The sequence below is a fragment of the Megascapheus bottae genome, chromosome 11 (assembly GCF_031878675.1).
Source record: "Megascapheus bottae isolate mThoBot1 chromosome 11, mThoBot2.hap1, whole genome shotgun sequence".
Taxonomy (NCBI): Eukaryota; Metazoa; Chordata; class Mammalia; order Rodentia; family Geomyidae; genus Megascapheus; species Megascapheus bottae.
The window spans coordinates 52708094-52735768 of record NC_143519.1 but is presented as its reverse complement, the minus strand read 5'-3'; the positions used below and the strand labels follow the sequence as shown (position 1 = coordinate 52735768).

The 27675-nt window shown below is 39.2% G+C and overlaps 2 protein-coding genes across 4 annotated transcripts in view; both read left to right on the top strand.

Moving 5' to 3' along the window:
- Ccdc169 (coiled-coil domain containing 169) overlaps nucleotides 1-2094 on the top strand; it is a 50347-nt gene extending 48253 nt beyond the window's left edge. Inside the window, exons 9-10 of one of the 2 annotated variants that reach the window (XM_090342267.1) lie at nucleotides 615-693; nucleotides 1732-2094. The gene's annotated coding sequence lies outside the window, so the exon portion shown is untranslated. The remainder of the gene's footprint in view (nucleotides 1-614; nucleotides 694-1731) is intronic. The other variant, XM_090342266.1, reaches the window with a different exon arrangement.
- Sohlh2 (spermatogenesis and oogenesis specific basic helix-loop-helix 2) overlaps nucleotides 1-27675 on the top strand; it is a 60746-nt gene that overhangs the window by 5418 nt on the left and 27653 nt on the right. The window contains exons 1-3 of one of the 2 annotated variants that reach the window (XM_090342264.1): nucleotides 6391-6505; nucleotides 26281-26325; nucleotides 26589-26803. In XM_090342264.1, the coding sequence (XP_090198390.1) occupies nucleotides 6458-6505; nucleotides 26281-26325; nucleotides 26589-26803 (308 nt within the window). In that variant the 5' untranslated portion in view covers nucleotides 6391-6457. Of the gene's footprint in view, nucleotides 1-6390; nucleotides 6506-26280; nucleotides 26326-26588; nucleotides 26804-27675 lie in introns of those variants that run through there. The other variant, XM_090342265.1, reaches the window with a different exon arrangement.

The following is a 27675-nucleotide window of genomic DNA, read 5'->3' as shown; positions in this document are numbered from 1 at the left end:
GTGGACAAGCTTAGAGAATGATGATACTAGGTTGTTTCTTTTGGCAGGAATGTTTTAGCTCATTTTTCTCTTAAGCTCTGGCTTCACTCCATGGGATCTTCTTTTTATTTTTCTTCTTTTTTTAAAAGTGATCTTGCTCATCTTTATTTAGGTGGGTGTGAGAGCTTATGCTACCCTTTGTGGATGCACAGCTTACAGGATTCACTTTCTGTTCAAATCTGGGTGCTCCAAAAGGAATGAACAGTTCTTTTAAAAGTATTTTTCATCTAAATTGTGGTAATAATTCCACCAAAAAGCTAATTCTGTGTATAAGGATAATAATTTCAGAGCATGGTTTCCTTCTTCAGCTTTTCACTATCTAAAGAGATACCCTAAGTTTGGCTTTTAGCAGTCTTTTGTTGCTCAAAATGCAACTTTTCTAAATCTTTCATACTCTGACATACCCAAATTTCTAGATTTTTTTCCCCCATCATTCTTTCTCCATTCTCTTTGAAAATGTGTTGGCCAGTTCTTAAAATTGTTTTTACTCTTCTGCCTTATCGACGGTAATAAATAAAATCCACCACAGATTATTTTTATTTTCTTTTTTCCCAACATCTTTACCTACATCCTAGGACAGGATCTGCTATAACAAATGGGAGCCTCTAATATTTTAACATCCTATGTTTATCACCTCTTCCCATGACAGATCTGGTAAGTTAATGCTACCTGTTTTAATATTCTGCAAAGATATCTAATTTTAGTTTATTGGACTCTGTATGCGATTTAAAAAAATAACTTCAGCCATGTGCTGGTGGTTCATGCCTGTAATTCTAGCTACTCAGGAGATTTGAGGATTGTGGTTTGAAATATACCTGGGCATAAAACCATGTGAGACTCTTATCTTCAATAAACTGCCCAAAAAAGCCAGAAGTGGTTCATATGGTAGAGTACTGTCCTTGAGCAAAAGAAGCACAGGGACAGTGCCCAGGCCCAAAGTTCAATCTCAAGGTCTGGAAAAGGAAGAAGGAAGAAAGCAAAAAAGAAAGAAAGATAGAAAAGAAAGAAAGAAAGAAAGAAAGAAAGAAAGAAAGAAAGAAAGAAAGGAAGGAAGGAAGGAAGGAAGGAAGGAAGGAGGGAGGGAAGTACTGACTCTCTGGCTTCAGAGAGTGGCACAAAACTTTTATCAGAGCAATCCATTCTCATTTCACTAGTAGAAGTAACACTAAGCAGTAAACGATAAATATTGAACAAGGAGCTGGTGGCTCATATCTATAAACCTAGCTACTCAGGAGGTGAGACCTGCGCGAAGTCAGCCCAGTGAAGAATGAAAGAATCTTGTGTTTAATTAACCAGCACAAAGATAAGTGGAGCTGTGGCTCAAGTAGTGGAGTGCCAACCTTAAATAAAAATGCCAAGGGACAGTGTTTAGGTCCTGAGTTCAAGCCCTGTTATGGGCACACACAAAAATAGTCATTATAGTTCGGGAGTAAAAGGAGAATGGGAATGAAAGAGATGCACAATGATTTCAATTTATGACTGGTGACTGTTAGGCTGAGTGATGAAAAATATCCACACTATTATACATTATTTTACACATCTGTATGCATTCTTGGGTATGTATGAAATTTCCCATACAAATGGAAAGAGTTTCAGATTTCGTTTTAGTCATGTTAGTATCCATCTAATTCTTCACAAGTAAAGAAGTGAATGTCCATTTTTTAAAATTTTTCTATCTCCCTTCTTCCTAAGATTGTTGGAGTTGTTTGGTTGTGGAAATTCCTTCTGCCTTAAGCCACCTGTCATTACTGCTATGGGAAAATGAGTGACATCACTGGAGGCTCCAGGAAGCTACTTTGCTTCGTCTAGTCGGGACTATCCTGCCATCTGGACCCTGTGTGACACAGACCATAGTTGTACTGTCACTTCAATTTAGGTCCACATTCCCTATGAAGAGCTGTGGTTAAAATAGGGAAGGTTTGGTAGGGATAAGTCATTTCTTAAAGTGAATTCATATGGTGGATTGTAAGAAAATTCATGTCATACTGTAACCTAGTGTAGGGAATCCTTAGAAGTTGGTCTATTGGATTATTCGTTGGTCTAAATCAATAGATTTTCCACTGCCAGAGGGCAATATTTCCTAAATTGCTGGGAAAATATATATCCATTACCAACTTCTAGGTACTAGGAAATGAAGTCAAGCAAAACAATCTGCGCCTTAATGTGCTGTTCCAAGCAAGAAATATTGTTGGGCAAAGGTATGAGAGGACGTTCTATAGTCCTTAAACTGCTATAAGAAAACCTGCTTCCTGGTGTTTTATTTTGCTGAACTTTGATTTTGCCTTTCTAAGAAATTATACTATTGGAGTTCTCCCTTGAATATACCATATTTCAGTTAATACATTTATACACATTTGTGTTCACCTCACCCCCGTTAGCATGGCCATTATTAAGAAAACAAATGATAACAGTTGTTGTTGAGGATGTGACCAAAAGGGAACTCTAATACACTGTTAGTGGGAATGTAAACTTGTTCAACAACTCTGCAAAGCAGTGTGGAGGGTCTTCCACTGTAATTACACTCCTGGGCATTTACCCAAAAGATTATAGACGAGGATACAGTAAAACCATCAGCACAACCATGTTTATTGCAGCACTATTCACCAGAGCCAAAGTATAGAATCAGCCCAGATGCCCCTTGTCATATGAAACAAGAAAATGCGGTATGTATACACAATGGAATTTTATTCATCCATTAGAAAAATGATCTTGTACCATTTGTAAAGAAATGGAAAGATCAGGAAAAAATTGAAATGAGAGACAAAAGATACATGTTTTCCCTTATATGTGGAATATAGATTTAGTTTTTAAACTGATAAGTACAGTGGGTGGTATGCCAATAGGTATAAATACATATTAATTTCAGCTGGACACAAATATTCAGGATTCCAAGAATCCTGTATGGACTTAAGAATGCTTTGAAAATACTTTCCCCAGACTGAGCACAAAAGAAAAGTGTCAATCAGTATACAATAAGGAAGAATCCAAAGTCAGAACAAATGAGAACATTCAGAGGTTAATATGTTAAACCTCAGACAATGCAGCTGTTGGAACTGTACTTTCAGGTTAGGAGAGTTACATGATGGGAAGAAAGCATGAGAGTTTCTAGCCCCTTTGATGCAGGGAAAATGGGGCAGGAAAAATTTTAGGCTGAATTGAGAACCAAAGAAGGGTAACAGGTGAATTAGTGGCTGAGGACCAGAGGAAGAATCTGAGTACTTTCCAAATCAGTGAAATAAGTCCACAGAGGTTTGATGGCAGGTTAAAAGCAGCTCAGCATGTCTCTGGCTTCAGGTATTTTGTTCAATCGACACTATGGTTCCAAAAATATATCTTTCCAGGCTTCTATGGTTTGTGCTTGTAATCCTAGCTACTCAGAAGACAGATCTAGAGGACCATGATGGTTCAAATGAGCCATATTTCAAAGAAACCACCCCAGAAAAATCTGAGAGACTTCATCGCTGATTCAACACCAAAAGCTGGACTGGCTGGTGCCAGTGGTTCATGCCTATAATCCTAACTACTCAAGAGGCTGAGATTTGAGGACTGTGATTTGAATTCAAGCCAGGCAAGAAAGTATGTGAGATTTTTTTAAATCTCCGATTAAGGAGGGGTGGGGGAGAAAAAAGTGGTAGTAGAGTTGTGGCTTAAGTAGTACAGCCTTGAGCAAAAAAGCTCAGTGACATTGCCCAGGCCCTGAATTCAAGCTCCAGGATGAGCACAAAAAAAGCTGGGCTAGAGATGTTTCTCAGGTGGCAGAGCATCAGCCATGAACAAGGAAATCAAATGAAAATCCAAGAAAACATGGATTTCCCTGGAATCCACTGAGGTTCTCTCTCCTACAATTTTGAGAATGTGCCATGAAGCAATCACATTGGGAGTGGCATCTATAAAATTTACCGTGAAATAGCCAGATGAAAAACTTCCTTTGGATTGCAAAATTTGAGTTTGAAACTCCAAAACTACTAGAGTATGAATCATCTATATATCCAATATTGTTTAGAAACCCATTCAGAGCATGTGCATATTACAAAAGGCATATAGTCATAATTTAGTGTGGGAGGACAACATATAACATGACTGCACATAAATGTATTTTCTAAGACAGATTGAATTGTTACTTTTATTTCTTCTAATATAATTCACTGTGCAGAAATATATTTTATAGTCTCAAAGTATGATCAGTTTTCCATCAAAAGTACAGTAGCATATTGATAGTTTCAGGAATCACAGAGACTGTTCTGGAAGTTTGCCTCTAATATCAATTTAATTCAAGAAAATGGAAACTAACAGAGATTAAGTGGTTCATATTCTAAACGCGTTATATTTTGTGAGCTTTATGGTAGGGTTTCTCAATTTATACACTAGTGCTATTTGGGACAACTAAATGACATTAGCAGCCTCTCTGAGTTCCAACTGCTGGAAGCCAGTTCACAGCTCCTACCATTTTGCAAGAATAAAATCTGACTGTAGACATAGGTAAATGTCCCTTGGGGAAGCAAAATCCCCTTCAAAGAGGGACATTGTTTTTATAGTAAATATGTATTCATTTATAAAGTTAGTGCTTTCTGTCTTTCTGTTTCTAATTTTTCTGAATATTAAGAATGAAAACATTAATAGAATCTTTAGAAGCTGTGCTCTCATGTTCTAGATACTGAAGAAATTTATTGTATGTTTTCTTAACATAGGAGGGATGACCTTCACATTGTATTAGAAGTTATTATTATTTTATTATTATGTGTGTGCTAGTACTGGAGCTTGAACACAAGGCCTTGTGCTCTCATTTGCCTTTTTTGCTCATAACACTATCATATGAGCCGCACCTGTACTTCCCCCCTTTTGCTAGCTAGTTGGAGCTACAAGTTCCACAGGCTTTGAACTACCATCCTCAGATTCTCAGCCTCTTGAATAGGGAGTAGTACAGATGTGAGCCACTAGCATCTGGCTTTAAGAAAATCCAAAATACTCTAAAATATTAAACTGAGTACGGATGTGATATTGCATACCTGATTGACTGAATGTGAGGAGTTGCACAAAATTATTAAAATTTTTGTATAAAATTTCCTTTAGGCTATGCATATAAAGAACTGATGAAAATGAATTTCACTTTTAATCTTTCCCCCAAGATATTTCATTACATATGTGTAAATATCCCTAGATCAGGAAATGAAATCTGAAACATTCAAGCATTTCCAATTAGAGCTACTCAACCTGTAATAGCTAACACAATGCAAATAGTTGTTACACTATTTCCTTTTAAGGAAAAAGATACTTTTTCAAAAATCTCTTGGCATTTTGAGTTAGGGTCTTAAGTAACTCTGTAGTTGCTGTTCAATAGAACTCAAGAAAAAGGGTGAACAAAAGAGGAGTAGCTACCAGAAGACTTGCTTATTGCATGAGTGCTCAGTAGAGGAAGTGAGGCCACTAAACCACAGGACCAAATCAAGTCTTCCTACATTGTCTCTTAATTGGAATATAATTCCTAGCCATTTAGAAAAGCACCAGAACACTATACTACAATGCCTTCTGTATCCATACATGTATATATACATACAAATATTTGTACTGATGCACATAAATATATATGCGTATGTACATAAGTATGTAATATAAAAATGTAAGTATATATGTATATATGACTATATAAAAGAAACTTTGTTAACCCATAACATAATTTTAACTGGAAGATTGTCCAGAGAGTGGAGCTGTGGCTTAAGTGATAGAGTGTCAGCTTGAGCAGGCCTCAGTACATGCATAAAAAATAAACCTAATAAATAAATTTAATAAGATAAACTGAAAGGAGGAAAAAAGGTCTTTAAAATATTATTTTTTTGTACTGTGTCTGGGGCTTGAACTCTGGTCCTGGGCTCTGTCCCGGAGCTTTTTCCTTGGTGCCCAAGGCTGGCGCTATACCATTTGAGCCCCATCTCCCCTTGCAGGTGTTTGCGCTTCGCTGGGACTTTCCTGCCGGGCTGGCTTCGAACCCTAATCCTCTGTCTCAGCTTCCCGAGGATCACGGGCGTGAGCCACCATTGGTTCCCGGGTTTTCTTTTAAAAATTATTCTTAAGCAGGTGGGAAGGAGGGCAGTCAGAGGGGGAGCACGAAGGACTCGGACCCCTCCAGGGGGAGGACAGGCACGGTGGACCGGGTGTCAAGGCTGGACTCCCAAGAGCGCGTCTTAGAGGCCTGGCCGGAAGTCCCGCGTGGCGTCGGCGGGGTGGCTCTCCCAGGCGAAGGGGGTGTGTGTGTGGGGAAATGGAAGGGTGTGCCACAGCGCATGCGCCTGGGGCGGAAGGGGGGCGGGCACTTGAAGGGTTGCAGCGCGCGTGCGCACCACAGCTGCGGCGGGAAGCATCACGTGCGGAGCTCCTCCTGCTGGAAAGCCGCCCGGGGCTAGGCACGTGCACCGCAGAGGCCATGGCCGCCTCAATTAGCAGCCAGGAGCCGGGAGGGAACCCAGGCCAGGTAAGGCCAAGGCAGAGCGGGGAGTAAGAGGAGGCAGCTGCGTTTATAACCACGCTGGCCGCCCTTAGGGCCCAACCCAGGCCGCCCTCGTTGAGGGAGCAAGTGGGGAAGGCCCACGTGAGGGCCCGGGTCGGCCCTGCGTGGGGGGTGGGGAGTGGGGGGGGATCCTGCGTGACGCCCCAGGCCGCCTTCCCTCCCCGGGGGGGGGGGGGAGTGAGGCTGCCTCAGGGCTCGGAGGAGAGAGAGGTGCAACCTGCTGCGGAAAGGAGGTTGAGGAAGACGGCGGAGGAAAAAGCCCATCCGCCGTGGATGGGGAGCTCCATCCACGCCTTGTGTTTTAGTTCAATACTCGGGGCCGAGTGTGTGGTCCGTTGGGTTCTTACGAACAGAATCCTGAGAGCACAGGATGAATTAGGATGGCTGGGTCTGACGGCAGGAAGGTCTACGCGGATTGCATTCCGGCCCTGCCCAAGTTGACGGGCTTTTTGTTGGCGGCGGTTTTTCTTGTCATGTGAACTGGCCTGGCATCCCCGGTTGACCAGCAGAACTCCAGGCCGCTCGTGTGCAAGGCCAAGCGGTGGGCTACGGCATACCCTGCGCCCCACATCCGCCCCCCACTCCCCGGGCATCCAACGCCTCTTCTGTTGAACTTCCCATTGGCCTCATGGTTTTGGCCACACGATCTTAGTTTAAAAATGAAAGGCGAGGAAAGCCAGGCCTTGACTAGTCGGGAAAACTTCAGCCAGCTTCCTTGGCTTCTTGAATGGTTCCGACTTCCTGGACCAAGCAGGCCTGGGAGTCGGGCCTGTCCTGATTCTCCCTAGGCCTTGCTTCCGTCGGCTCATCCCTCTGTCCTGACAGCTTCCTTCAGAAATAGACTTCATTTACCACGTCCCTAAACCATTTAAGCACTTTTTAATCATTTCAAGGTAGAGTAGAAGGACCCACTAACCTTCTAATGAAAGTACTGTTTTATGGTGCAGGATTAGGCAAAGCTGACCAGAATGGGATTCTAAATAAAATTAAATATCTGATTAATTGTGGTTTCCCCATCTCTGGAGAGTGTCAAGCTCCTCTACCCAGCTTTGTGTGAGAAGAGCATCTTGCTCAGTTTCTCCAGCTAAAGCTGCCTGATCCCCTGCCTCATGAGGAAACTGGAAAATCCCAGGACGGCTTTGGGCTTGTTTAGATACTGCTGCTGCTGATTGTCTACACTGCTCTCCTGGTGATAAGAGTGACATAAACAACAACTCACTAAAATGTACAATGATTGGCTTTAAGCACTTCCACACCTGCTGTTACTAATTAAGGGTTTAGCCTGCCCCGGATTGCAAATGGAAATACGGTGTTTTAAAAAAATTGTAGAGACTGGCATGTCCTTCATGCTGCTGTGACCCCAGAAATGAAGGGAAGTCAATCAAGAATATTGGCAGTGATGTCACATCATAAAAACTGGCCATAGTTAAAGGATATTTACCAGTGTGTTAATAGGGTAGACCCTGACCCATGCTCTTTAGGTTTTGTTTTTAATTTCCTCTGTATTTTCTAATGAATATACATTGCTTTTTTTTTTAAAGTGCACTTAGCAATTCAAATAGCAAAAAAAAAATTTCTGTCAAATGAAGGCTGGCATTGGTCCAAATTATGGTTCTGGTAGGTGAAAACCTTAGATATACTGAGAGGTAATTTTTGCAAAGCAGCTTTCATCCCTTTTATTATCAGTGGATCTTCCTCATTGCCTGTGTTCATATGTTTCACTATCAACAAGGTATTTCTTTAAATGAATAAATATTCAGGATTGTGTTGATTATAAGCTTTCCACTTAATTTGAGTAACTGGCTAGTGGACTTGCTAATTAGTCTGATTACTAACATTATGAGTGTGTTACAGCACTGATTTGGTACTCCATGGTACCGCAGGGAAAGAAGCCTTTGGTAGAGTTGCCTTTGTTTTTTTTTTTTCTGCCTCCCCTATGCATAGCCCAAGGCACTGTGCACACTTGGGACTCCAGACTTGGCTGGGTGAATGGTGCTTGTTCTTTCTCATCCCATATTGGTCCCCTGTACCCACATTCTGGCCTTTGTGGCTGGTTTCTTCTTCCTTTTTTCTCCTTGATTTTCATTTTTTTCTGGGGGAGGATGTTGAACTCTAGGCCTGGTGCTTGTTACACCTCCAGTTGTGATTTCTATTTTTTATTCTTAGGATAGGATCTCACTTCCTGTCTAGACCTGCACTGCTCTGGTCCTGAATTGCAGTCTACCTATTTTAGAGCACTGTGTACTATGGCTTCTGAAGGGATATGAAGCACTTTTGTCTCAGTAGCCCTTAAACTGTCTTCCTTCCAATCTCAGACTCCCAGAAACTAGGATTTCAGACATGAGCCATGCCCTATCACCTGCCTCCCAGCCTGCCTGCCTCCTTCCCTCCCTCCTTCCCTCCCCCTCCCTCACCTCACTCTCTCCCTCTTTCCTTCCTTCTTCCTCTCTCTCTCTCCCCTTCCCCCGCCCCCCCCCCCGTCTCTCTCTCTCTCTCTCTCTCTCTCTCTCTCTCTCTCTCTCTCTCTCTCTCGTGTGTGAGAGTGTGTGCACGTGGTACTGGGGCTTGACCTCAGTGCCTCGAGCTTGCCTTGAGCCAAGCTTTTGGCCCCTATTGCATTGGTTATTTTGGGGGTTGGTTCTTATTTGATGCCCAGCGAGCCTGGTCTTCTGTCATCCAGCGTATAATTTTTCTTGGGTTCCCTTTGATAACATTCCACTGCACCTAGCTATTGGTTGAGATGGAATCTAGCAAAGCTTGTTTGCTTATCTATCTATCTATCTATCTATCTATCTATCTATCTATCTATCTATCTATTTTTGTGCTGGGGCTTGAACTCAGTGTGTGAGCATTGTCCCTGACCTTTATTGCGCAAGGCTTGTGCTCTGCCAGTTGAGCTACAGCTCTACTTCGGTGCTTTTTGGTGATTAACTGGGAATAAGAATCTTATGGATGTACTTTCCTGCTCAGAGTGGCTTTGAACAGCTCCTCAGTTCTCAGCTTCTTGAGTAGCTACCATTTTGAGATTGTGACCAGCGTAAATTTCTTTTTTCTTTTTTCCTGGGACTGGCTTTGATTCTAGATCCTTGGATCTCTGCCTCCCAAGTAGTTGTTATAGATGTGAGCCACCACCGCCTGGCTTCGCTCATTTTTAATTCTCCACAAGACTTATGGACTCTGGGGACACTGGGATCAGAGCCATGAGGGGGAACATTTTTGAATACCAGGTGCTACTTGAAGAAGGGGCCTAAGTTAGGCTGCTGATTTTCATTTTCTCAATTAGCCTTTAGCTCCTCAGTAGGTCTTTTTCCTACTTTTGTGACTCCAATAATGATGCAGAGAACCATCCCTTTCAGAGCTAGGTTCAGTATCCTCAATATATTTTCTCCAGATAATTATACCTTTTCCTTTCCCCTTCCCTCTCAGGTGAACTAACATTTGCTGTGTCCTTGGTGCCTGGGTTTGCTATTAGTTGAGAACATTTAGCAGTCCCTATCTCCCACTAGGCATTGTACAAATGCTTGTCTTTGTCACAGGCATGCAGTGGAAGTGCTTTCCTCCAGGAGGGGATCACCATCTAAGTGTCTTACTCAGCCCTCATAGGTACCAGAACTAAGCTGCAGATGTAAAAGCCCTTGTTCCCTCCACACTGAACTAAGCTGTTAGAAACTAATCAGTAATGATTTTGGTAGAAAGGAAGCTCATGCACTCCTCTTCATTCCAAGCACTGAAAACCAAGCTCTCTGAGCAGCAGAGAAGATTGCCAGATTATAAGACGCCCCCTCCAGGATATGACCTTGTCTGTTCCTTCACTCTGTGTTCCCTGCACTGCACCTGTCCAGTGGACCCAGAAAATGTCAAGAATATTTAAGCAGGCACACAGAATGGCAGGATGGCTTAAGGACAAAGGAGATGCTGGGCACCAGTGGCTCATGACTGTAATCCGAACTACTCAGGAGGTTGAGATCTGAGGTTTAAAGCCTGCCTGATCAGGGAAGGCTCTGAGAATCTTATTTCCATTTAACCACTGGAAAACTGGAAGTGATACTGTGATTCAGAATTGGACAGCAGTTCAAGCACAATGAGTCCCACAACCAACAATAAATAAATACAAAGAAAATAACTTTTCAAGTGGAAAAGTTTACAGATTTTTCATCAGAGTTCCAGTATATACATTGTTTGTATAGTTATTCATAATTCACTCTTTTGTTTTCTGAAGGTTCTCTAAAAATATGGTTACTGTGTTCCAAGTAGGTTAATTTGTGTGCACGTGTGCACGCACGTGTGTGTGTGTGTGTGTGTGTGTGTGTGTGTTTGTGTGTGGTTTGCTTCAACTATAGAGCAATGGCCCACACCTATGATATGAGGCCAAGATATGAGGATCATGGTTAAAAGCTAGCACAGGCAGGAAAGTTGATAATAATCTAATCTCCAGTGAATCATCAAAAAGCTGGAAGTGGGGCTGTGGCTCAAATGGTAGAGCACTAGCTTTGAGCAAAAAAGCTTGGGGACAGTGCCCAGTCACTAAGTTCAAGCTTCATAAAAAAAAGGAAACTGGCCAGGCCCAGGTGGATTGAAGTTTGAAGCTAACCTGTACAGAATAGTCTTCAAAACTCCAAAAATAACCAGCAAACTACCAGATTGGAGGAATGTCTTCAGTAGTATAACACCAACAGGGCAAACCAGCTAAGCAAGTACAGGTCCCTGATTATCACTCTACTTGTAAGAATTATTTGAGGTCTCAGTGTTAGGGTAACAAAGCATGTACTAGTATTGAATAAATCAGATGCTACAGTGGAGATTCACAATACAAAGTATTCCTGAAATGTTACTGGAAACAAGGAAAAGCAAACACATTGGAAGGGCCCCAATCCTCTTTACTATAGATATCCCAAATTTCACTGTTTCCTAAAATGTTAGTGAAGCCAGACACTATGTCTGGGACTACTTAGAACCTGAATAACAGCAGCAACAACAACAATAAGAAGATATGAAAAGAAAATGTTATAGAATCTTCTAAAAATGTAAACTTGTTAGGATAAGTGTTGGTGAAATAGCTTGTAATAGAAACCATACTAAGGAGTTTAAATTTTTATCCTGAATTGGGATATGTGGGACATGTGCGACTGGCTTACAGTGCTGAATTGAACAGACACACACACCTTCCCACAAACTCTATAGCAAGTGATATTTCCCAAGTGAGATGATGGCTTCAGTAAGTAAATATCATGGAAAAATGAGGTGTGATTATCTTACATTAATGAGTGGGCACTGGTGATTCATGCCTGTAACCCTACCTACTTCCAGGCAGAAAAGTCTGTGAGACATGTAGCTTCAGATAACATCATCAAAATACCTAAAGTAGAGCCATGATCCAGATGGTAGAGTGCCAGCCTTGAGCAAAACAGGCTATGAGTTCAAGCTCTAGAATCAGTATACATAGTGTTTAACACAATGTTGGTTCAAAAAATAGCTTCTCTCTAAACATTGAAGAAAAAAGCCGGCATTGGTGTCACTCATTCTGTCTTAGCTACTCAAGAGGCTAAGATCCAGAGGTTCAAATTTTGAATCCATTCGGAGGTAGAAAAGTACAAATTTCCATCTCCCAAATAACCATCAAAAAGTTGGACTGGAGACATGGCTGGAGTGGCAGTATATCAGCTGGTAGAGCACCAACTATTAGCAAGCAACACAGCAGGCTTGAGTTCACACCTTGGTACTGGCAAAAAAATCCACAAGAACACTTGAAATTTAGAAAGCAGATGAGATCTAATGTCCACCCAACCAAAAGTAGAGAAGCTACAGCTTAACATACAAGAAAAGAAGAAACGTTATATACAGACCTTTTAGTGACTCAGTGTTAGAGCATGGGCCCATTGTTTACAGAAACCAAGATGAAGTAAAGGGTGTTCACTTGATATTGAGTTAGCTGGATGCAGAACACTGAAGCTTCTACCAGTTCATTTCTTCCAGTGGAGATGAAGAATGGTGAATTTAACCACCAAGCAGTTCTGGTCAGGAGGAAAACCAAGTTGCTTTGTTTCCAGCGTGATGTTTGCCTTTACTTTGACTGTTAGCCAGACCTTGTGCTTACATTCCCCTTGTGCTATTGGTGCCATTAAAGGCAGTCACAGTCTTCGGGGGGGGCGGGGACACAGCTAATCCACATCTACCTGGTCCTTAATTCATACATGCTTGGGTACCCAAGGATTGCCAATGGCAGAGCTAGACATGAACACACATCTGGGACATTACAATCCCGCCCCAAGGTGATAGTATTCGTAGGTGGGACTGTTTCATGGTATTTAGGTCATGAAGGCTATGCTGTCAAGGAGTACACTTATGAAGAGGACTCTTGCTCCATGTGAGAACACAGTGAGAAGTTGCCATTTAAGAACAGAAACCAGAAATTGTGCCTTTACTTGTGCTATTTAGCTACTTAGTTTAGATAATAGCTTGATAATTGGCTACGAGAGAGTAGAAATAAACTTCAAGAATTCTGATTTGTATCTTCAGAGAGATGATCATATTTTGAAAATAGGCTGTGAAAAGTCACAAAAGGAAAAAATCTTAAAAATTAGCAAGTTGCATAGTTATGAAAGTGCAAAATGTTCTGAAAGGACAGAAGATTGTATTAGAAGTTGAAGAGTGAAGTATTAATTTGGGATTTTCAAAGGCCAAAGACTTGTAAGATGGGGGAAAGAGAAAGCACAGTATAGAGGTATTGATCAAAGAAATAATAGAGTAACATCTCCAGAGCCACAGAATGAATATGAACCATACTCAGATACGTTGTAGAGAACTGTGCGCACCCAGAAGACAAAGGGAAGAAAATACTCCAGAGAGAAAACCATTTACTGTTTTCATCAGCAACTCTAGATATCACAAGAAAGCAGATCATTATGTTCACAGTTCAGAGACAAAGTAATTATGACCTTGGCCAGATAAAACTGTCATAGGGCTGTGAGAGCACATCGAAGATGTTCCTAGATATACCAAGACATCCCTTTGTGGCAGGCTTTAGAAGAATTTCCTATCCATGTACTAACAGACAGAAGCAAATATGAGCTATAAAAAATAGAGACAAAGAATCCTTAAGTATAAATGTAAATTTAAAATGTGAATAATTTAGATAATGATTAGAAATAGAATTCCAGATATTCACAGCATTAGTGCCTGAGGTATGGGCTGGTTGGTGCTTTGTTTGGAGAGAAGCTCTGTGTGTTTGTGTCTGTCTGTGTGTGCATGTGTGCTCATACTGAGGCTTGAACTGAGCCTGGATTCTATCCCTTGGCTTTTTCACTCAAGGTGGGCACTACACTACATGAATCATAGCTCTACTTTTTTTTTCTTTTTTTTTTTCGGTGATGGTTAATTGGAGAGACTCACAGACTTTTTCATGTTCAAGCTGGCTTCAAAATGATCAACAGTTGTCAGTCTCTTGAGTAGCAAGGATTATAGGTATAGGCTACCTATATCTGTCTGAGGCTATAGATTTAGATTAACTCAGCATCTTAATTGAAATACAATTGGATATACATATGCTTGCTAAAAATTAAGTACTTCTCATATCTCAGTGGCTGAACTACAATAACCTGAGTAACAGAATAAATAAGCATCACATTGGATTGCAACACCAAAGGATAAGCAAAAACTTTTAAGTTCGTGCTAATAGAAATGATTGGCTAAATAAGTAAATGAAGAGAGAATGGAATAGTTACAAATGTAGAAAAATTGAAGGAACTACAAACTAACACAGGAATGTCATTTATAATTGTGATTCATTTGCTTGTGGATCTGAAGGCTAGAACCACTGATGAGTGCTAAATTAGCACTCATTAGGTATGACTTTTAGCAGAAAGGAGTTATCTGCTAAGTTACAGTCTTTGGGTATCTCCTCCAGCAAGTTTGTTAATGATCTTTTTTTTTTTAACATGTAGCCACAGTTACTTGATAATCTTGTTTGTGCTTTGGAAGGTAAAGCCCTTTGTGACTCCCTTCTGAACACAGCATGTGCAAAAGGAAAAATGGTGACTTAACAGTGCAGAGATCTTACCAGAAATATCTTAACCAGGTGATTCAGGAGCACAGCCCAGGGAATGGCTCCTTGATACATAATGCTGTGCAAAAGGCATTTCACATCTGTGGTACTCCTCCTAAAAACCTGTAGCCAAAGTCAAACCAGGAGACAGTGTCAGACAAAACTAAGTTACAGGATTTTCTATACAATACCTGACATACTCCTTAAAAGTTAGGAAAAACAGAAACTTTTCTAGATGAAAGGAAATAGGAAGACTAAATACTAAGTACTATCTCAGATGGGATCCTAAGAAGGATAAGCAGGGAAAAAAGTGAAATCCAAATAGTCTTATTTAGATAATAATATTATGACAGTATTAATTTCTTAGGTTTTTCGTTTTACAGATTGATTGACAGTACCAGGCTTGAATTCAGGACCTTGCTGTAGTCTGAATTTTTGCTGGTTAATTGGAGATAGACTCTGGAAGACATTTCTTTCTGGGTTGGTTTTGTACTCTGATCCTCTTGGATTGCATTTTTTTTTTAGTAGTTAGCATTACAGATGTGAGCTACCAGCACTTGTTTGTTTTTAATAAGGTCTAAGTGCTGTAATTAACCTGGTTAGGGTTTTTTAATTATGTAAAGGAAAAAACACAAATTTCTAGCCTAGTGCCATGACTCATGTCTTAGAGACTTGGGAGAGAGAGATCAGGAGGATCACAGTTAGAGACCAACTTACATAAAAAATTAGAGGAACCATCTCTCTTATCTCAACCAATAAAATTAGACATTGTGGTATGTGCCTGTCATTCTGGCTATGTGGGAGGTATAAATAGATCTCAGTCTAGGCCAGCATAAATGCAACATCCTACCTGAAAATTACTAAAGCAGAAAGGTGGCAGAGCTCAACTGTTTTAACAAGCAGGAGGCCCGGAGTTCAAACCTCAGTAGTGCCCTCCCATCCAAAATAGCCAGTATCCTTGATGATAATGGTATCATTGTTATATGAGGTGTTAATAGAGAAAATGGAGCTTCTGAGAATTTACCATGCTCTGTGAATTTCCTTTGCACATATAAGTTAAATTCAAAATAAAAAGTAAGATTAGAATAGAAATAAAGGATCTAATTCCCAGAACATTGTAAGTGTAGTATAGGGAAAGTAAAATTTGATCAGCCTAACAGAAGACACAGAAAGAAAGAAAAAATTATAATAAAAAAGCTGGGCACCTGTGGCTCACACCTGTAATTTTAGCTTATGGAGGCTGAGATCTGAGGATTGCGGTTCAAAGCCAACTCATGCTTGAAAGTTCGTGAGACTCCTATTTTCCATTAAAACCCAGAAAACTGTAAGTGGAGCTGTTGCTCAAGTGGTAGAGTGCTAGCCTTGAGTGAAAAAGCAAAGGGACAGCACCCAGGACTTGAGGACAGACAGACACACACACACTATCATAATATATATATACCTATATATGCAAATATATGTATATAAGGCATATAAACAAATATATAATATACATATATACAACTATATATAAATATACATATATGTGGAAACCTGAAGTAGCAATTCAGAAAAATTACAACATTTCATACTACATTATAAATACTTGACAATTAACATTAGCTAATTTATTATCTTAATGACATTAATATCATTACTTATTGCCCTACATCAAAAACAAAAAAAGGCTTGCAAAATACTAAAACAATAAATTACATGCCACTTATAAAAGCCACAAAATTAAATGATATAAAGAGGTCCAAAATAAAGGGATATAAAGAACTGACATCTGTATAGCAGCTAAAACTGAAAGTTCAGGTAAACATTAAAAAAGCAACAGTCATATTTCATATATTTTCTTCATATAATTATCAGTATATAGTTATATACACTAACATACTTTGTCAATAGATTCTGTAGTACCTGTTAGTATTACACTATAAATGTAAGTGGAAATAGTAACTATGACTCTCTTAGGTACACGAGCCATGATTATTAGCAATAGAGCCTACAATTAGAGAAACTGATAAATGGACCATATCATACTTAGGGAGATTCGAACACTTCTAACAATGAAAGGCCAAACAGACCTAACAAAGAAAGTAACAGTGTTTGCTCTAAAAGACATAGAGTGCTTTGTGCCCAACAGAAAATATCCAGAGAACATTAACAATTGTATTAGGCTATAAAGAAAATGTCCCCAAATTGTAACAGGTAGACCAACATTGCACCAGACACATTAGCAGTTGACAGTGCATGAAATAATAAATGAGCAGCTATGAGAATCCTTGAAAATTAAAAGTACCTTTATGTAAGAATTTATAATAATTGAATTTGTTAATAATAATAATTACAATAGAAATATAAGCTGTAACTGTAAACTAGCAATGAGTGGACAGGAATGCACTACATCTGAAAGTTGATGAGATACAACAATGTCCCGGTGGCAGTTCATCTGCTCCCCTAATACAAATTTCTGTAGTGATGAAAATCTTTTGTAATTGTGCCGTCCAAGAGGATGGTAGCTAGTTATATATGGATATTGAGACAGGCTACTGCAATTGAGCTGAATTTGAGACTGTACTAGTCCACACAGTTAGGCCCTAAAAAAGCATTACTAGAAAAAAAGGTAGAAAAATTGACCATTCCTAGTTGGAAAGCAGCATGAACTCAGTAATGAATATGTATTTTAAAATTCAAACATATAAAAATATAAATGAAATGGATTTCTGAAAACATACATAGGCAAGGCTAGGCATGATAACTCATGCCTGTAATTCCAGATAGAGAATCATGGCTCAAGGCTGACCCAAGACTTCATTTTAGTTAATAGACTGAGCATTGTGTCAGCCTAGTGACATGGGAGGGACCTCAAATTTAAGGACTGAGTAGGCAGCCAGGAAAAAAGTAGTTAAAATTCAGAATATGTAAAAATAATGGAACAATCAGAAAAAGCACCATAAATAGGCATAATGAGAATGCATAATAAATAGAATGGGAAATAAAATGAACAATATAAATGTACAGTTTACTAAAATGAGAAGGTATTTACATTAATTAGAAAAGCACCAATCAGAGGAATGATTTTCTTCTCATAATATTGACAAAAATTTCAAAAAATTTAAGAGTAGTTCGTCTTATTAAGAATTTGTGAAAATGAGTATTCTTACTATTACTGAGAACATCATATTTAAAATCTTTCAGAGAAAATACTTTGGCAGTGTCTAAGTTGACAAATGAAAGCATAATTTCTGATCTTCCAATGTTCTAGGATACACGCTTATTTGCATAAATGGGTACTTATAAAAGCTTTTGTTTCAATATTACAATGACATACAAATCCCATCATTAGGAGAATAATTCAGTTAATCATTAGTGTTGGAAATTAGAAAGACTGGATCATATACAGATGAGTACATCCACTGCAGATCCCAACAGATGGTAGAAAACCTTTTTAAAAAGAAAGTCTATCATCTTAGAAAATGAGGATACTTTCAGCAAGTCAGAATTCTTTTTTGCGGGGGTAGGGACACAGGTCTTGGAGTTTGAGTTATGGGCACTGTCCCTGAATTGCTTTGTGCTGAAGTATAGTGCTCTGCCATTTTGAGCCACACCACCATGTCTGGCTCTGTCTAAGTAACATGTTGGAGGTAAGAGTCTCACAAACTTTTCTGCCTGGGCTGACTTCAAACTGTAGTCCTCAGCCTCCTGAGTAGCTATGATTACAGGTATGAGCCACTGGCACCTGACTTAGAATACTTTTTTTCTTATTTTAATGTATAGAGGGGTTGCAGTTATATTTGCCAGATAGAAGGTGCATTATTTCACACACATTGATAACCCTTCTCATGTTTTTGTCCCCATTTCCCTCCCCCTTCCCTAATCTTTTTTCCCCTCCTATTTCAAATAAATACACACACACACACACACACACACACACACACACACACACGCACACACGCACATAATACACCAGGTAACAAAGTCAGTTACTGTAACAATATGAGATTAACCAAAGGGCCACACAAGAGAAGAGATAAAAAAAAACATAGTACATTAAGAACAAGTCACTCATAATTAAGCTCTTGTTTCTATGTCCTTCAGGTCCATTAATTTGGCCTCATCCTATATGGCTTTATGTATCCATGGTTTGAGCTATTGACTCTCCTCTGTTAGGAGAGTCCTAGGTTTGTACTAATTATTACAAATGGGGGAAACCACTGAGCCTATGTTCCTTTGGGTCTGGCTTACTTCATTTAAAATGATTTTTTCCAAGCCTTTCCATTTCCTTGCAAATGGGGTGATGTTCTTTCTGATGGCAGCGTAGAATTCCATTGTGTATAAATACCACATCTTCGTGATCCAGGGGTATCTGGGTTGGTTTCATATTTTTGCTGTGGTAAACAGTGCTGCAATGAACATGTTTGTGCTAGTAGCTTTAGTATGTCTTTGTTTCTGGATGTTTGGGTAAATGCCAAGTAGTGGAAATGCTGCATCATAGGGGAGATCTATGTTTAGTCTTTTGAGGAACTGCCATAATGCTTTCCATAGTGGTTGAACGAGTTTACACTCCCACCAACAGTGTATTAGCAACCTCTCCTGGCCATATCCCTGCCAGCATCTATTGTTATTAAATTTTGTGATCATGGCCATTTAACTGGAGTGAGGTGGAATCTTAGGGTTGTTTTGATTTGCATTTCTTTTATGGCCAAAGAGGTGGAACATTTCTTCATGTGTCTATAGGCCATTCTTATTTCTTCTTCAAAGAAGTCTCTCTTTAAGTCTTTGGCTTATCTTTTAATGGGAAGGCTGTTTCTTTGAACATTTGTTTTGGAGAGATTTAATTTTTTGAGCTGTAGATATATTTTAGATATGAGGCCTTTGTCTGCTTATGGTTAGTGAAGATCTTCTCCCACTCTGTAGGCTTTCTATTAGACTTGCTAGCTATGTCCTTTGCCGTACAGAAGGTCTGCAATTTACTGCAGTCCCCTTTATCCAGACTTCTTTAATTTGCTGTGTTTCTGGGTCTTTATTTTTTTCATATATTTTTTATTGTAATTAATAGAAGGGTTACATTATATTTGCCAGATAGAAGGTGCATTAATTCACATACATTAATACTCTTTCTCATGTCTTGGTCCCCATTTCCCTTCCCCCCACCCCTACCCCTCATCTTGTTTTCCCCCCTTCCCTATCCAATTTCAAATAACCAAATACAAATATATCCAATATATCAGATAACGTGAGATACTGTAACAATATGAGATAACAAAGGGACAGCAAAAGAAATGAGAGATAACAGTACGTTAAGGACAACAGTCACTCATTATATGGCTTTTGTTTCTATATCCTAGAGGTCCTTTCATTTAGGGTCATACTATATGGCCTTCTGTATCTAGGTTTTGATCTATTGCAAATCTCCTGCTACGAGAGCCCAAGGTTTCTACTGATTATGACAAATGAGGGAAACCACTGAGCTTATGTTCCTTTGAGTCTGGCTTACTTCACTTAATATGATTTTTTCTAAGTCTTTCCATTTCCTAACAAATGGGGTGATGTCATTCTTTCTCACAGCAGCATAGAATTCCATTGTCTTTATTAAGAAAGTTTCGACCAGTGCTAAGGAGGTCTAGTGTAGCTCCTATTTCTTCTTGTAAAGCTTTTAGGGTGTCTGCTTTTACCTCAATGTCTTTGATCCATTTGGAATTAATCCTGGTGCACGGTGACATAGAAGGATCCAACTTTAGCTTTCTGCAAGTGCTTAACCAGTTCTCCCAGAACCACTTGTTGAAAAGGCTGTCTTTCTTCCATTCTATTTTCTTGGCTCCCCTTATTGAAGATTAGGTGGCCATTGGTCTGTGGGTTGATTCCTGTGTCTTCAGTTCTATTCCGTGGTCTTCAGGCAAGCTGTTTTAGTTACTATAGCACTGTAATAAGAGTCTAAAGTTTGGTATTGAAATACCTCCTGGGCTGTTCTTTCTGCTAAGAATTGTTTTTGCTGTATGGGGTCTTTTATTATTTCATATGCAATTTTGGATTGCTTCTTCTTATTTCCTTAAAGAATGACATTGGGTATTGATGGGTATTGCATTGAATTTGTAGATAGCCCTTGGCAAGATTGCCATTTTCACGATGTTAATTCTTCCAATCCAGGAGCATTTCTTCAGTTCTGCTTTAATTTCCTTTTTCAGGATTTTAAAGTTTTCATTATAAAGGTCCTTTATTTTTTTAATTTTTATTTATTTATTTTCATATATTTTTATTGTAATTAATAGAAGGGTTACATTATATTCACCAGATAGAAGGTGCATTACTTCACAAACATTGATACCCTTTCTCATGTTTTGGTCTCCATCCTCCCCACCCCAGTCCCTCATCTTGTTTCCCCCCCCCTTCCCTATCCTATTTCGAATAACCAAATAAACATATATACACTATATTAGATAACAAGGTAAAATACTGTAACAATATGAGATAACCAAGTGGCAGCAAAAGAGATGAGAGATAACATAGTACATTAAAAACAACAATCACACATTATATGGCTTTTGTTTCTATATCCTGGAGGTCCTTTCATTTAGTGTCATCCTATATGGCCTTATATATCTAGTTAAGTTAATTCCTAGGTACTTTATTTTCTTTGAGGCTATTGCAAAGGGAGTTGCTTTCCTGATTGCTGCCTTGCTCTCGCTCCTCTCATTGATTTTTGAGGGTTAATTTTATACCCTGCTACCTTGCCAAAGTTTTGAATCAGCTCAAGCAACTTGGGAGTGGAGTCTATAGGGTTCTTTAAATACAGAATCATGTCATTTACAGAGAGGAAAGTTTCACTTACTCTTTCCCTATTTGGGTCCCCTCTTTGCTTGCTTCTTGCCTTATTGCTCTGGCTAGGAATTCTAATACTGTGTTAAAGAGAAGTGGAGAGAGTGGGCATCCTTGTCTCGTTCCTGATTTTAGAGGAAATGGCTTTAGCTTTTTGCCATTAAGCATTTCTCTAGCTGTGGGTTTGTCATACACAGCCTTTATTATAGTGAGGAATGTTCCATGGATTCCTAGTTTCTCCAGAGCTTTTAGCATAAAAGGGTATTGAATCTTGTCAAATACCTTTTCTGCATCTATTGAGACAATCATGTGGTTCTGTCCTTGCTCCTGTTGATGTGATAATTATATTATTTGACATACGTATATTGAATCAACTTTGCCTCCCTGTGATGAATCCTGTTTGATCATAGTGTATAATTTTTTTGATGAGTTCTTGTAGACGGTTGGCAAGTATTTTGTTGAGCAGTTTTGCATCAATATTTCTCAAAGAAATGGGTCTATAGTTCTCTTTCTTTGATGAGTCCCTGTCTGATTTCGGGATGAGGGTTATGGTAGCTTCATGGAATAAGTTTGGCATAGACTTCACTTTCACTTTTGTTGAAGAGCTTGAGGAATATTGGTGTGAGCTCTGCTTTGAAGGCCTTATAGAATTCAGCTGTGACTCCATCAGGCCTTGGGCTTTTCTTGGATGGGAGGTCTCTTATCCATTTATATTTCAGTACTTGAGATAGGTCTTTTTAGTTGTATTAGGTCTTCTTGTTTCAGTTTGTTAATATTGGCATAAAGGTTTGAAAAGTATTCCCGCTCTGAATCTTGGTAATTTCTGTTGTGATATTTCCATTCTTGTCCATGATTTTGTTTACTTGTATGCACTCCCTTCTTTTTTTTTTTTGCCAGTCCTGGGCTTGAGGTCAGGGCCTGAGCATTGTCCTTGGACTTTCTCAAGGCTAGAGCTCTACCACTTGAGCCTCAGCACCACTTCCGGCTTTTTTTTCTATGTATATGGTACCAAGGAATCGAACCTGGATCATTGTGCATGCTAGGCAAGCACTCTACCACTAGGCCAAACTCCCAGCCCACACTCCCTTCTTTTTTTTGGTAAGATTTTCTAAGCCTCAATTTTGTTATTTTTTTCAAAGAACCAACTTCTTGTTTTGTTGATTCTTTCTAGAGTTTTTTGGACTCCAATTCATTTAATTCTGCTTTGATTTTAATAATTTGCTTCCTTCTACTGGGATTGGAATTGGTTTGTTGCTCTTTTTCTAAGAGCTTAAGGTACACCATTAAATTGTTAGTTTGCAATTTTTCCAATTTCTTAATGTAGGCACTCACAGCTATAAATTTTTCTCTGAGTACTGCCTTTTCAGTGTCCCAAAGGAGCTTGTATTTTTATGCTCCTTTTTGTTAAATTCCATAAACTGTAGGATTTCTGTTCTGATCTCCTTGATGATCTCCACTGATGATTCAACAATGTGTCATTCAATCTCCATGAGTTATAGGATTTTCTTTGGGGGAGATTGTTGTTCAATTCCAATTAGATGCCCTTGTGATCTGAGAGAATGCAGGGAATAAGTCCACTGTTTCTGAATCTGTACAGGTTTCCTTTATGCCCTAAATGTTGTCTATTTTAGAAAATGTTCCATGTGCTGCTGAAAAAAATGTATATTGTGTTGTTGCTGGGTGGAATGATCTGCAGATGTCTGTTAGGTCTAGTTGGTGTTTACAGTGGTTCAATTCTGAGGTTTCTCTGTTGAGTTTTTGCCTTGTTGATCTGTCCATAGGTGACAGTGGTGTGTTAAAGTCACCAGCAATCACTGTGTTTGGATCTATGTGTGGTTTTAGTGAAAGTAAAGTTTGCTTGATGAAGTTAGGTGCTCCGGCATTAAGCGTGTAGATATTTAGGATAGTTATATCCTACTGGAGGAGTGATCCTTTTATTTGTCTCTTCTCACTAATTTTAGTTTGAAGTCTATTTTATCTGATATGAGGATGGCAACTCCAGCCTGTTTTTGGGGGCTGTTGGCTTGATAGATTTTATTCCAGCCTCTCACTCTTAAAATCTATTTTTTTTGTGGCAAGATGTGTCTCATAAAGACAGCAGAATGATGGATCTTGCTTTTTGATCCAATTAGACAGTCTATGCCATTTAATTGGGGAGTTAAATTCATTGATATTGAGGATTAGGATTGAGAAAGATTTATTAGTTCCTGCCATTTTTTTTCATTAAGTCCTGTGGTTTATTGGTTCTTACACTAATTAACTGGTATGAGTTTTAGGTGCCATTTTTCTGTCATATCATGTTTGTGTTGATTTTCAATGTGTAGAACATCTTTGAGAAATTTCTGTAATACTGGTTTATTGCTATATATTGTTGCAACTTTTCCTTGGAGTGTATGATTTTTATTATTCCCTTAGTTATGAATAAGAGCTTAGCTTAGTGTTCTTGGTTGATAGTTATTTGTCTATAGGGCATGACATACATCCTTCCATCCATCCTTTTCTTGTTTGCATGGTCTATGCTGAGAAATCTGTGGTTATTCTGATTGGTTTTCCTCTGTGGGTTACTATACTTTTATCCCTGGCTGCTTTCAGGATCTTTTCCTTGGTCTCTACTGATCCTGTATGGATTATAATGTGGTGATGGGATGTCCTTTTCTGGTCAGGTCTGTTTGGGGTTCTGAAATCTTCTTGTATCTGGATAGGCCTGCCCTTCTGGATATTTGGGAAGTTCCCTAAGGTATATTTCCAATTCCATTGACCTCCTTTTCCAGGCCCTCCTCAATACTGATTAGTCTTAAATTAGTCTTCCTAATTGTATGTTGGAGCTCATGAAGAGATCTCTCATATTTTCTAGATTTGGTTTGACTCATTTTCTAGTCTTTATTATACTATCTAGATTATCTTTGACCTTGGAAATTCTCTCTTCTGCATTGTATAACCTGCTATCAATACTTCCTACATTTTTTTTCACCTCCGTTCCTTCCAATTGGTCATTTTTGATGCCTGCATCTCTTGTTTTAGATCATGTATGAGCTTGATTTTGATTTGAGTTGTTTCTTTGAAGTCCTTTAGCTTAGCAGCTTTATAGTAATGAAGCAAAGGGATAGATGAAGATTACTGACCTAAAGTGATAGAAAGGGAAAAATAAATGAATACAAAATTAAGAAAAAAAAATAAAACTTATAAAAAATAAAAAGGGTTCTAAAAAGAATATATAAAGAAGAGAGGAAAGTATATATGAAAGTGATTAATGATAAAAATGGGATAGTTCTTAAGTCATAACTTTTTTTGAAATTTTACTACTTTTTCATTTCCATTTTTACTTATTCTTGCTTTCTTTTTTTTCTTGCCATTTTACCTCCATCACTTTTTTCCCACCTCTTTTAAAAAATTTTTTTCTTTTCTCTTTTCTTCTGTGATTGTGATCACTCCTGGATACATAGTGAAAACATTACGTACAGACCTGTTACACATTATACTTAAATTGACCAGTCCTTTGCTTTTTAATCTATTTAGTGTTTCTTGTTTAAGAATTCATAATAGTGAGCTGTCCTATTTTTTTAAATCATTTTGAGAGGTGGTGATGCTGGTGCCACTTCTCAGGCTCCAGTGGTATGGCAGGGTCTTTGCCAGTAGTCAAGATGGCCCTGCTGTTGGCTGGTGGGGGAGGGGCTACCTTCCCAGTGCCGTTCTGGGAACAGGAGTGAAAATTTCTATAGTAGGGTACTCACAATTCTCGGTTGTCTGAGTCTATGAAGCTGGCAGGTCTGTTCCTGGGGTAGGTGAAGGGTTAAAGCTCTGCCTGTAGCTGGTAGGTTTGAGCTGCAGCCAGGCATGCTGTCTGCTGAGGTTCAGGAGGGAGCCTGTAATCTCTGCTGTCCCTTCTCTGGACAGTGGCTGGTGCCGCAGCCACCAATCATGTGTGCTCCAAACTTTGTTCTTGAGCAGGCTGCCGTTTTCCTCTCTGACTGAGATTTCTATGGGGCTAAAGCTTTCTTAGGATTGATCTTCAGGCATACACTTTCCGCTACAGTGTTAAAACTGATATCTTGGTGAGAGCTCAGAAAGACTTATCCTGAATTGCTGCCATCTTCTGCTGATTTCTGACTTAGAATTCTTGATACATTGTTGAACTATATTATTAAATAAAAGATTTGAAAAATAAAAGTAGTTATATGTTGGTATCATTTACTGATATGTTTGACATGACATACCTATCCTGAACTGGAAAAGTGATTCAAGTTGTAGAGCACTAGCTGTAGACAAGCCCAAGTGAGAACATGAGTCCTCTAGTTCAGTCCTTAGCACTGGAAGCTTTGCTTTCCTCTAAACTTACCTGGTTTCTTGTTCCTCATCTGTTCTTCCCTCCAGCTGCTGGGAAATGGAGCTAAGCTGCAGAATGCCACCTGGGGGCCATCTATACCAGCACCTCCTCCTCCATACCTGTGTTTTTGGCAGGCTGTTGCCATCCCCTTCCCACCAGGATTTCCCACTCCTCCATTCAATTCTCTTGGCTTAAACTCCCTTCACCTCCCAAGTCTATTTTCTCAGTGGATACTTCTGGTCTGGCATTTCAAATTATGTTCTTCTTAATTCCATTAGTTCAAGTATTGGGCAATTCAAATCATTGGGCCTTTTTTCATGGGCTGAATTTATTACACAGAAATAAAAGGTGAAGATGAACATTCTGTTTTTATTATTGTACTTGAAAATACCCCCAGTTGTAAATAAAGAAAACATTGGTCCCTAACAGTAGAATTTGAATAACATGCATATTCCATTCAGATAATTTCTTTCAGAATTTCTTAGGGAATTCAGATCATTGCTTGTTTTCCTATAATATGTATCACCTAAATAAATTGCATGGAAAGGTTACTAGTTTGTTTTCTCTTTGTAGGAAACAGATATTCCAGCAGGAAAAGGGAATATGAGAGATTGGACGGTAAGAATCTTGCCAGTTGTGTTAATCAGACAAGAGAGACATTTGTAAAACCACAGTAGAATTTTAGTAGACAAAATTCTTACAATTGGCATAGCTTCCAGATGGTCATTCCCCCAGTACTGGACATAAAACTACTATTTCCTGCCTCCCAGTTACCTCTGATGTGTGATTGTGTTATTTTCACCTCCTCTTATTTCATCCTCACAGATTTGATGCTTTCTCCTAGATATTAACTATGTGGTGCTTCTTTCCTTCTCTTTCAGTCAAAACTAGACCTCTTGTTAGTTGGAGATGTCAATGTTCACCACCTGGCTTGCGCTGTACAGAAATTCTTTTCAAATACAGAGGAAGTAACCATCACCATTTGTGATGCAAAGAAGGCAGCCACACTTGTAAACAGCTGTGTGTTTAATATGATTTTCCTGAGGATTACTCCTGTCCTAACTGCAGAGGAGCTGGAAGCTATCAAGTCAATCAGGTACCCTGTAAAAACTTGACTCTGTGGCTATAGGCTTTAAAAATGTCTTAAATGAAGGATTATTTCCACTTTAGTATGTCGTCTTGGACAGGATCCATAGGTGTGTCAGTTTCCGGTACTAGTTAGATAGTATCACTGTAAGACCTACCATTCTAACTTGAGGAGTAATAGGTACAAGGGAAAATGAACTGGACCAAGAACTTTTTTTTCAGAGATCACTAATTGATTTGGCAGATATTAGAGAAGGCAAGCATGTTCAGCTGCATTTCTTGCTGTCTGGGCTGAAGCTATCTCTTGGAGCCATGACCATATGGATTCATCAAGTCTATAACCTACCACCTCCAACATTGCTGTTTTGTCTTAGAGCTCCATAGACATTCTACTTTGGTGTGGCCTATTCCAACTCCCGAGAACTGGAGTCCAGTGGTAGGAGAGTTAGGATCTTCCTAGACATTATATAGGATTGTGACATGATCAGAGATGTGTTCAGCAGAGTGAGCTTAGAATAAATTTCCTGTGAAAACTTCTGAGAGAGAAATTGGAATTATAGATAGTATAGGAATATATGAAAGACAGTCAGAGTTACAGATCCTAGGAATTTCTATGCTGGAGAATGCTTAGAAATAATATTGTGTACCTGAGTGAACAGGAAGAGCAACCAAATACATGAAGAGATAAAGAGTTGGATGGCAAGAAGCCCAAGCTGAGTCACTTACTATGGAAAGACAGACACTGCTCTTTAGATGTCTTAAAACAACTGGTCATGTGCACTCTCCTCTCTTACTTCTCACAATACTTCTTATGTGCTAGGCAATTGTTTTGCTACTAAGCTGTACTCCTGGACTTCTGTATTTGATTTTCTACTGGGAATA